At 38.3% G+C, this 11,564-nt stretch overlaps 1 protein-coding gene across 1 annotated transcript; it reads right to left on the bottom strand.

Moving 5' to 3' along the window:
* Positions 1–970: 970 nt before the first annotated feature.
* On the bottom strand, positions 971–9,550 carry LOC107802013 (protein MODIFIED TRANSPORT TO THE VACUOLE 1). Its single transcript, XM_075219726.1, has 6 exons — positions 9,389–9,550; positions 9,094–9,334; positions 5,194–5,931; positions 3,444–3,599; positions 1,863–2,828; positions 971–1,354 (listed from the first exon to the last, which is right to left on the bottom strand). The coding sequence occupies exons 2-6, from the start codon at positions 9,298–9,300 to the stop codon at positions 1,313–1,315; spliced, it is 2,109 nt and encodes a 702-aa protein (XP_075075827.1). The 5' UTR covers positions 9,301–9,334; positions 9,389–9,550; the 3' UTR covers positions 971–1,312.
* Between the last annotated feature and the right edge of the window lie 2,014 nt (positions 9,551–11,564).

The following is an 11,564-nucleotide window of genomic DNA, read 5'->3' as shown; positions in this document are numbered from 1 at the left end:
ATTCTTTATGAAATTGTGCAATGCTTTAATACATCAAACCAAACAATGGATAAGAAATATGTAAGCATAACTAATACCAGTGCAAGCATAACTAATACACCATATTCAGCATTATTCTTATGCACCCTACCAAACGACCCCTTTGTAACTTGGGGAATGGGGATGAGGAAATTGCAGAGAGAAGTAGGATGTTCTCTGCAGTATAGTAGTTACTTTATGACACCTTCTAACTACACTATTGCTGGTATGTCTCTAATCAAAAGTATAAATTGTCTATACTCAAATCTAAACAAAAATCGCATTGGTTTAATGATATCTACACATCCACATTCATGTTGTGTTACGATGAGGCTCCTAATCAATTGTTTGAAAGAGACTTGTTTTTTTATCAAATCTCGCATTTAACATTATCACGAGTGTTTGGCATTCACAAGAGCAACTCTGTATTACCCACTACAATAAATATGTTTTAGGGACAAACCTTACCAGGATAACCTGAAAAAGAAAAAGAAAAAAAAAGGGCAAAGAAAGTATATGGGCGAGGGGTGTCGGGGACTAGGTTGAATTCATAAATTAGGCCTTAATTTGGAAAGAAAAAAAAAAATACCCTAATTTACAATAGTAATTGAAAAATAGTCATAATTTCAAAGTAATCAAAATTTAGTTATTTTTTTTTATGTAAAGATAAACTCTAAACAAAATATTCTTAAAAATCCAGAAAATTCCAGCATAATATGCTGGAATTTCATAATTTGCTAAAATTCCAACATAATATGATAGAAGTTTATATGTATGAGCTCCATAATCCAGCATATTATGCTGGAACTTTTCGTGTTTCAAGTAAAATAATAATTATTTTTCAATGACTTTGTAATTGCCGGCTATTTTTCGATTTACCGATGCTATTTTCACCTCTACTTTGCTACATGAACAATACGAGAGAGGGAGAGGGACGCAATGAAGTGCACAGTTGCAAAATCTGAAAATTTAAGGCTAGCACAAAAAACCAAACAGCAAACGTCGTCCAATAATTATCCTCATCTCAGTACAATATGTTACGCCCCCTAAACCTTTGCAAACTCCATTTCCACACTGGAGACCAAAACTTCTGTTCATCAGATAAAGCTAATTCTGAACAATACACTGTTTTCTAACACATGCAGAATTAATCATTATTGGAAAAAAATATTTGTTTTTTTCTCATTGATATCACTGCTTCAAAAGAACCTTTACAGATTAAATTCCTGCTTCAAATTGTGCATAGCTATATCTTATAAGCAGCATACTCTGGGTTGCTTTGAGCTATAACCACTCAAATCACCCTCTTTGGATCACGAGCTGCAGCCAAATGATCCTGCAAAAAACACGGGGAATCCACCATGGCAACAAAATTAGAGTCATACAGTCCTAATATGAAGTTTTCTAGTCTTCTCAATTTGGAAAAGATGCTATTGCACACAATCAGAACTGAGAAATGTTATTGCTCACAACATTGACAAAAAAAGATGAAGCACTGAGAAGCCCTACAATGAGATATCTGAGTACATCAAAAGAAAAGGAATAGCTGATTATGATGCCAGAGTATTTCCAAGTCCATCTAATCTTTACATGACTGGGGGCCTGGAAAAGGACAATGCAATGGACCTCATTTATCACCACAAGAATAAAGGCGGAGGACCTCATCTTTTTGGAGTGGAGGAAGGAGGGATTTAGGCCAAATAAAGGCCAAATAAAATAGATAAACAAAAGGCATAATTGTTAATGGCATACCTTCAAAATCAGGGACACACTAGGGCCGTCACAATTCAATGCATCTTCAAAGTAATAATAGAAAAATTGAAGTACATAAGGACCAAACTTACCGAGATAAAATCAAATGCTTTTGTATCTTCTTTCTTTGAAGTGTTCATCAAGGAAGTAGGAGCTTGATTAGAAATGCTAGGATTGAAGATATCGGGAAGAGCTGAACCATAACCTCCAGCAGAATCAGCAGGATGACTAGCACTAGTGGATGGGTGCATGGTAGCTAATTGCTGGTAACTGGAAAGTGTTGCAAAGAACTGCTGTTGAGCAAACATGTTACCCATGGCATTATAGTTTAGAGCCTGAGGAGCAAATGATTGATTCAATACGAAGCCAGGAGGCAAGTTATACTGCATAGCACCCAAAGGAAACATGGGATTTGAATTTGCTCCACCAGCCTGGGAGGAAAATATGCTGTTCAAGGCATCATTCGAAGCCTGATGATGAGGATCAATAGTGGACTCTTGACACATATCCTGATAGGTTCCCCTTGAGCTGCCATTCTGCTTCTTAGATGAGTCATTCCCATTCAAAGAAAGACTATTCATTAAATCATGAATCTCCTTTCTAGGATTATTGGGTTCCTGGGGAACTTCAACACTGGGACCAAAGATGTCAAACAATTCAGGTCCAGTTCTATTGACAGCCGAATGGACTTCAGTAGCATCTGATTTGTCAAATGTCATTCCAGAAAATAGATCAGCTTCAAGCGGCGCCTTCTCATTACTGGTGTGAAATGAGACATCAGCAAAGGGGTCATCATCATTTTTCTGCTGGCCGGAAGTCACGCCGCCACCCAAATTGTCTCCAAATAGATCATCAACCAGAGGGGCGCCAGAGGTGGATGCAATTTTTATCCCTTCACCACTCTGCATATTTGCTAAATCATCTGCTCCAAACAGATCATCAGAATTACCTGTGTCTATCAAGTCGGGCATCTGAACAGCAGGGGTACCAGCCCTTGCTAACCTATCTACATGAGGCACAGAATCAGCTGTTTGTCCATCACTCAGAAGACTTAAGACCTGCCATATTCATCAGATGACTTTAAATAGGGAAGATGCATAATGTAATCATAAATTTGTTGCAAGATGCCAAGATATGCACATTAAAAGTTTTTCTTTTCATTTCCCTCTGAAGCTGAGAGAAGTACAAATCAACTCCGCAAGAGAACTTGTTGAAATATCACAATTCACACCTTAGACCTAAATCTGTCGTACGGCGACCTTGTTCAAAGCTGTAATTCTCAGAATCAAAATGGTGAATGAAATGGATGATCATGGAATAATGTTTCCCCTCCTCATCTTTGTTTCCCTTCATTTTTTTAAAAATAAATTAGGTCTTATCAGCTCTAATTCTTCCACTATGGCTCGACAGCTTTATATGTCATATTTTCTCACTTTTGCTTAGCAGAACAATGAGGTCATGTAATTTTGTAACTGCAAATAGAAAGAATCAAAGCAAGGACCTATAAAACCTTGTGCCACGAACCTTGTAGAATTCATGTGCACATATAATATACTCTCTCTCTTTTTATAAACATAAATCTTTGCATTTATATTTATATGTATGTGTTTCCTCCACTGGAGGAGTTCGAGGAGGGCAAGGAATTGCAGTGTGTTCATCTTGGAAAATCTTACTTTGTTTGCCTTTTCTCTTAATGATGCTTGGGGAGATTCAGAGCATTTCACCACAACATCTTTATTTTCATTGAAATAAGATGCCATAATACCAAAGTGCTCGTCATCTTTTTTCCTCAAGATAGCCTCGAGGACACAGATTGCTTTCACACGAACCTGGCAAAAAAAGCAGACCAAGTAAAAATATGTGAACCATTTTGATCACAACATTAATCAGCAGTATATCAGTTTAAATAAGAGATTAAGCGCCGATGCCAGTGCCAAAAAGAAAATGGCTTAAGTTTCTACATAAAGAAGATCAATTACAATGAAACACTTCCCATAGTAACTACGAAAAAGGGTCAGAAATACCCCTCTACTATTGAATATTGTTTAAAATTACCCTCTATCATACTAATCGAGCAAAAATACCTCTCCCGTCTTACTATTGAACAAAAATACCCTCACTTTAACGGAAGTGCCACATGGCAACAATTAGTCTAAACTTACCCGACCCACACACCTAAAAAAACCGCTTAACACTTAAAAGACCCCATTACCACCTAGCTAAAAAATAAGTCAAAATCTTTTTTTCGTTTGTCTCTTTTTTTAATCTTTCCTTTGCACTCACATCCGCCTAAACTCCACCACCTATGAAGCCATAACAACCAACGCACACTTTCCTCTCCAAACACATATGTTGTTTAACAAAATCAAAACCCAATTCTTCTATCAAATAAAAGAGGAAACATCTTCTCAAATCTAAATGGTAACCATATCTATCCTCAAAATTTGGATAAGTTACTACCACCAAATCTGTAATTTGCTGCTCCACTTTGGCCATTATCCAATATAGTTCTCACACATCATAGTCATAAGTCCTAACAAAGAATTTTGAACAAAATTAGATCACTAATTGTTTCACTTAATAGCAAACTTTGGCCAAGAATGGGCGGAGCCTCCATGGCCGCCGATGTCAAGTTTGCCGGATTTTGTTTTTTAGATTCATGGAATCTGAAAAGTGAAATGATATGAGCTTTCACAAAGTGGGGAGTCTGGACTGGGTGGAAGAATCCTGATGGAGCAAAATTTGCTAGAACAATCGGATGAGGCTTGTTAGAGTTTCTGTTCACGGGCAACAAGGTTCAGAGTATTTTTGAAGGACTTCCCACGGTTGAAATGAACTGAAATCCGAGATGTCAGTATCCAAGCAATGGGAAGAGACCTCTCGATCCACATCTTCATTTGGAGCACTTTTTACTCCCGATTTGTTGGTTGTCGGAGGCAATTTAGAAGAATGCTGGATGTAGGGCTTAGGAATGAATGGGTTTAGCTGCTGGCAATGATTCTAGTACTAAGCATGTGTTATGTTTGTTGTGTGTAGGGGTTGGTTGCCGGAATGTAATGGCTTTGGTTGCCGGCGGTAATTTCTGGTGTAAAAGGTGAAGTAAACCACTTTTTTATGTTTAGTTTTGGTGTTGTTTAGCCACGTGTCATTTCTATAGGTCCTTTTTAAGGTGGGTTTAAGGGTATTGGGCCGGGTAAATTTACCAAAAAGTTCGGTTGGACCAATTCTATCAGATTGCTGCCACGTGGCACCTCCGTTAAGATAGGGCTATTTTTGTTCAATAGTAAGACGGTAGGGATATTTTTGCTTGATTAGTATGACAGAGGGTAGTTTTAAACAATATTCAATAGTAGAGGGGTATTTTTGACCCTTTACCGTAGTAACTATCTGTCCGTAGAAGAGCAAAATAGTATAAGGACAAACCTGCCACGACGGTGATTGCAGTTTTGATTCAAGGGCTTGAGTCAAAGCCAAAGCATCTAATTTTGACGCCTCCAGAAGGAAAACCTGAAGTGCATCCCGAGTTGGCTGCAGACGAACTCCACCAGATGTTGCAATAGTTTCTAACAACTTCTCTTCTCGGGTCTTTTCACCAGAACTCAAACCTGAATCTGCATTGGATGTTTCAGTCTGAGATGCTTGAAGATCTTGACTCCAACTTCCAGAAGCAGCATTTCTTGAAAACCGAGAACCGTCACAGTGAGAAGAAATCCCTTCATATCTCTCTGTGTAGTCAGTTTCTGTTGTCAATGATCTCTGAAGATTTGGACTCCTGTAATTTCCAGTATCATTCTTTTTCAGGGATGGAGATTGTGAAAGAGTATTAAGTCCTTGTTTTATGGTCGCACTTCCAATACCAACAACCTCACTGAGGAAAGACTTCTTATCATCTGATGGCATTTCATAGTTGGTATTACCAAAGCCTTGTATTCGACCACTAAGAGTTTCTGTGGGAGCAGGTTTACTCTCTTCTGAAGAAAATAGAGCAGATAATGCTTCCTGTGCTGTTTCACGGACTGCTTTGTTGCGTGAATCACCCTTCAACGGATCCGGTTGGCCCTTGTAGTGAATTAACTGACGTACAGCCACTGAATTCCTTTGCATCTCCCTTCTGAACTCAGCACCAGATTTTCCGACGGCATACTTGATCACTCTCAGAGCCTGCATAGAGCAGAAAGGGGTCCGATAAGTTACATTTTAAGATCTTGACATTCTCTTATTAGTTACAAAAGCCTTAATAGAGGATTGCGAACAGAAAATGTAATTCTCCGCAAGAGCCCCAAACGATCTATGCTTTCTCCCTAAAGAACTTCTTTTTCATCTCATTTTTTTGGGGTACAAAATAGAGCTCAAAATCAACCATATCAATCAACAATCACATGCTTCTGTATCTCAAATTTCTCTCACACTAAGCTAACAAAACCAAGATAAAAATCATTCAAACCCACATGAAAAAAGCAAGTAGTGACCAGCAAAAGTAAGAGAAGCTAAATGTCACGTCCTTAGCCTTAAACTAAGCGCACGTGCGGCACTTGACAACTCGCTCACGATCTTGCACATCCTGCTCACGTTCTTGCTATGCCAAGTCAGCCTTACTACACTCAAGATCGCTAAGGAATGTTAGAACACATGCGAATTGCCAAAGGAAGCTTTTGTATTAGAGAGAACTTGATAGTTTAGCTTGGTTGATGAATTACAAATGAATGCCCCCTATTTATACTAATCACCTAGGGGCTAGTATGTAAATTATAATTGTTCTACAAGTCCTTTCATATTTACAAATACGTCCCTTCTCTAGAATATTCTATACAGCTAGATTCTTCTAAGGACTTTCCTAACAATTCTATAGGGTTCTAGGATCTTCCTAAGGAAACCTCTATATTTCTCTAGAACCTTTCTACAAATGCATAAATATCTAGAATTTCTAAGGAAATTCTCCATAGTTCTAGAATATTCCATCAAGATCTTGTCCCCAACTTATGTAACCATTCCATAAGGCAAAAATATATGCCAAGTGGCACCTACGTGGCATGATAATGTGGCGGGTCATGACACTCTCCCCCACTCAATTTTGTGCCGCCCTCGGCACAAAGCATCGACACGTACGCGCGCACATTGCCTTGGCATCGTCGGAAATCTTTGTCCATTAGCCATGATGCCCTATGAAGCAATTCGACTTCCCATGTTACAAGGTACTGGTCACCTTTCTTTTTGCCTCGTTTGCACTTTGGACGGCTAGCAATGATGGCCTCGATCCCCCGCCCATCGGATGCCCTTCCTTGCTCTTGGCCTGAATCTTCCCATGACTCAACCAAGTCTAGTAGCTTCTTAAGCATCGGGTCCATGCTTCCACTTCCTATTTTGGAAGCCCTCCGTGGTCCAGCCTTATTGGCAAACTTGAACCCTCTGCTTGGTGCATCGTCTGAGTCTGATAGCATGCCATCACTTTGTAACTCGCCATCCTCTTCAACTATGTCCGTCCAACTTTTCTTGCTGCCACCATGCTCCATTTGCATGGTGCCAAGATAGGCTTTGGAATCCCCTACTTTCGGCTTAGATTCCAAGCGCATCCCTCAAATTCAGGCGGTTCCCCCTGTGTCATCCTTATGTGCTTGAGCAAAGTTCCCTATCATTGCTGCAAGCTTCCCCAGCTCTGGGCATTCACTTGCCCGATGTGACCTTTTGCAGAAGTAGCACCCTCCCTTAGGCACGTACTCCCTACCATTTTCCGGCCCCTTGTCGTTTCTCTTGGACCCCTGTCCGTTATGGGATGGCCCCTTGCCATTATACTTGTATACCTCGGCTATGCATTTCCCGTTGTCCTCGTCATGATCTCCCTCATACCTTTCGGCGTTGCCTTCTTTGGACTTGGCAGACTCCATCTTGAACTCAACAAATGACTAGGCTATTCCGATAGCCCCGTTCACGTTGGCTACTTGATATCTTCTTAATTTCCGCTTTGCCCCACTTTGCAACCCATCCATGAAGTAGAAGAGGGAATATTCCTCGGACAATGACCGAATTTACAGCATTAAGGCAGTGAACTCGCGCACATACTCCCGAATTGTGGCCTCTGTCGGAGCTACCTTAGCTTCCACCAGTTTGCCACCTCACGCACGTCCCGTGCACCGCGATACTGCTTTCGCTTAGGGACCTTCACGTTGATCCCTTCTGCAAGTACCAAGCCCTTGGTAATTCTGACCATGGTTCCCTACAAAACTTCCTTCTAGCAATCTCTTGTATTCTTTCTAACATTCCTTAGTCATAACCTTTGCTCTGATACCACGTTGTCACGTACTTAGCCTTAAACTAAGCGCACGTGCGGCACTTGACAACTCGCTCACGATCTTGCACATCCTGCTCACGTTCTTGCTATGCCAAGTCAGTCTTACTACACTCAAGATCGCTAAGGAATGTTAGAACACATGAGAATTGCCAAAGGAAGCTTTTGTATTAGAGAGAACTTGATAGTTTAGCTTGGTTGATGAATTACAAATGAATGCCCCCCATTTATACTAATCACCTAGGAGCTAGTATGTAAATTATAATTGTTCTACAAGTCCTTTCATATTTACAAATACGTCCCTTCTCTAGAATATTCTATACAACTAGATTCTTCTAAGGACTTTCCTAACAATTCTATAGGGTTCTAGGATCTTCCTAAGGAAACCTCTATATTTCTTTAGAACCTTCCTACAAATGCATAAATATCTAGAATTTTTCTAAGGAAATTCTCCATAGTTCTAGAATATTCCATCAAGATCTTGTCCTCAACTTATGTAACCATTCCATATGGCAAAAATATATGCCAAGTGGCACCTACGTGGCATGATGATGTGGCGGGTCATGACATAAAGCTCAAAAAAGGGGTCACAAAATCCACTAGATGACAAAGGTAAATCTAACCAGAAGTAGCTCAGCCCAATACCAATGGATACATCATAATCACTTCACTTCTCTTTCATCCCCTTCATCTGATGCAGTAAGGACTCAAGACCACATCAATCACAAAATGCACCGGATTCCAATAACATGAACCCAATAAAATCAGCTACATAAGCTAAACGCAACAAAAGGGTTACCTTTCAATCCAACTCAACTCAACACCACAACTACAGCCACACCATATCCATTTCCTAATTCTTTTTTCCTCTTATTCATTCGAACTCAAATCATATTAATCCATCAAAATATTTCTGAATTCAGAAACTCAGACACACACACCCAATTAAAATCAAGAAAAAAGACATCCGAAAGAAAGGACAAAACCAACAAAACGAGCTAAATTAGCTAAGCGGAAGAAGGAAAAAAAAAGAGGAATACCTTTTGCTTGACAATAGGGGATTTGTGTTGGAGACGTTTGAGGATGAACTCAGAGACTTCTTTAACAATACTGGAATGAGAGGATCCAAGCAACTCAGAGATCTCCTCCAATTTGTAAACAGGAGTCACTTTATCCTCATCCGAGGTCGCTGCGTCGATCATCCGCGATCTCCAATATGACTCTACCGCCCTCCTGCTCGAATCCATTCTCTATCTAATCCAATAATGTTTGATTGTTTCACTGCCAAGTTTGTTGAATTTCAGATTCTAATCCAATAATGTTTGATTGTTTCACTGCCAAGTTTATTGAATTTCAGATCAGATTCGTGGATCACCTGAGATGGAAATCCAGTTAGGGTTTTTGATGGGGGTGGGGATCCAGGAAAAGGGGGTTGTGTGGGTAGGGAGAAGTGAACGTGGAAGGCAATAGAAAGAGGAAGAGACTGTCCTCTTGCACATTTTTACAAAATGAAGGGTGTGTTTGGTACATAGCAAAATATTTTTGGGATGTTTTTCAATTTTTTCATATTTGGTTGCATTAAATATTTTAAAAAATATTTTACTCGTCAACTTATTTTTCTTTATTTTACTTACAAGAGAAAGGAAAATATTTTCTAAAACTATTTTTCAACCCTCACCCTATTCCCCATCCCCACCAACTCACCTCATACCCCCACACCCACCTCCCAACCCCCCATCATCTATTGCTCATGTACTCATACTAAATAAAAATATTATTAATTGTACTTTCTTTTCATGTGATAGATATATATTTTTTTCATTTCAATAAATGAGTATCTTTTTCCATAAAATATTTTTTTTAAAAAAATACTTTTTTTTCATAATATAGAAAAAGTATTTCTTTTATTTCAACAAAAAAAAGTATTTTCTTTTCATGATATAGAAAAAGTATTTTTTTTATTTCAATAAAATGAATATTTTCTTTTTATGATGTATAAAATATATTTTTTTATTTTAATAAAATGACTACTTTATTTTTATGTAGTAGAAAGAGTACTTTCTTTTTCAACCAAAAAAAAGTATTTTCTTTATAGTTATGGAGTATTTGTGTGAAGTTTTAGAAGAATAATTAAATTGTTGAAGAAAATAGAGTCTTAAAAATATTTATTTGGGGAGGGGTGGGGGCAAGGAAACATGGGTACTTGGGGAAGGGGGTGAGAAGAATAGCATAAAAAAATATTTTCTACTCTCTAACGAAACATTAAAAAATATCTTCCGGAAAAAGTTTTCCATTCACCAACCAAACAAGGGGAAATAAGTGATAAAACCACTCATTTTATATGAAAAATATTTTCCATGAAAAACATTTTCCTTCGTACCAAACACACCCAAAATTTGGAAATTTTCCTAGCAAAATATTATTACAGTACGTACTAATTACAATATTTTCTTCTCTCGCAAATTCTTTCAATTAAGGGGCTTCATGTATAGTCATATCCCTCTGACGCAACAATTTATCATACTAAGTCAACGATAGTTTGATTACGGGGCATTTGCATCTATACTCTCTTTTTGTGTCATATTTTAACTTGTGTTTGCTTTGCAAAAAAAATTGCAAGTGTACCCGCTTTTTCGCATAACTTCAGCACACGGGGCTGAAGTAGCAAAGACAATCACGCAAAACTTCAGCATTCTAGTAGCCGGGGAGCTGAACTTTTTGTGTTGTAACTGAAAACTTCAGCTCTAGAGCTGAAGTTTTTGTGTTGTAACTGGGAAACTTCAAGTTTTAGACTTAACTTACCACAATAAAATCACAAAATTATATTTTCACACATTTAATTGATTATGTTTGGATATATGGCAGTTTATAGGGACAGAGAAAGAAGTGTTGCTAGGTACAATGAATTTCGCAGAGGAATTCCAATACCAAGATATATAGGAAATATATCGAAGCGGATAGTACACGCTATTTGATCTTAAAAACTTGCCGCAAATTTGAAAAATGAAGGGGAAGGTCCAAATCTGGAACGCCACTCGTTAACATCAAGCATAACAAGAGAATCATATACATAATGATTATAAACATGAAAAGTTGAAAAACTATAAACATCTTAAAAGGAGATTATCCAAGATTTCCTTTCTTTTAGGTTCTTCATGTAACCCCGAACTAACCAAATCTTAGGTGAAGTAGATGGTGATGATGTAGAAGAATTGGATCTGATGGTTGGAATGGCTGCCGAGAAAATGAAGGAGGAGAAGGGGAGGAGAAAGGGAGCTGAAGTTGTTTAAAAAGTATGTACAAATTAAAAGTTTTTTAAAAAATGGGTATAGGTTAAATGGGGCGACCAAATAGGACGCCCCATGCAATTTTTACTTTGATTACTCAATTTGATGAACCCAAATATTGAACCAACAGACGCTCATAGAGGTTTTTGGTTCTTTACTTTACTCATGGCTCATTAGGTTTTACTGTATTTGTAATTATTTACCCTAAAATTTAATTGAGTTTA

The sequence above is a fragment of the Nicotiana tabacum genome, chromosome 8, assembly GCF_000715075.1.
Source record: "Nicotiana tabacum cultivar K326 chromosome 8, ASM71507v2, whole genome shotgun sequence".
Lineage (NCBI taxonomy): Eukaryota > Viridiplantae > Streptophyta > Magnoliopsida > Solanales > Solanaceae > Nicotiana > Nicotiana tabacum.
This window is presented reverse-complemented; position numbering and strand designations above follow the sequence as displayed.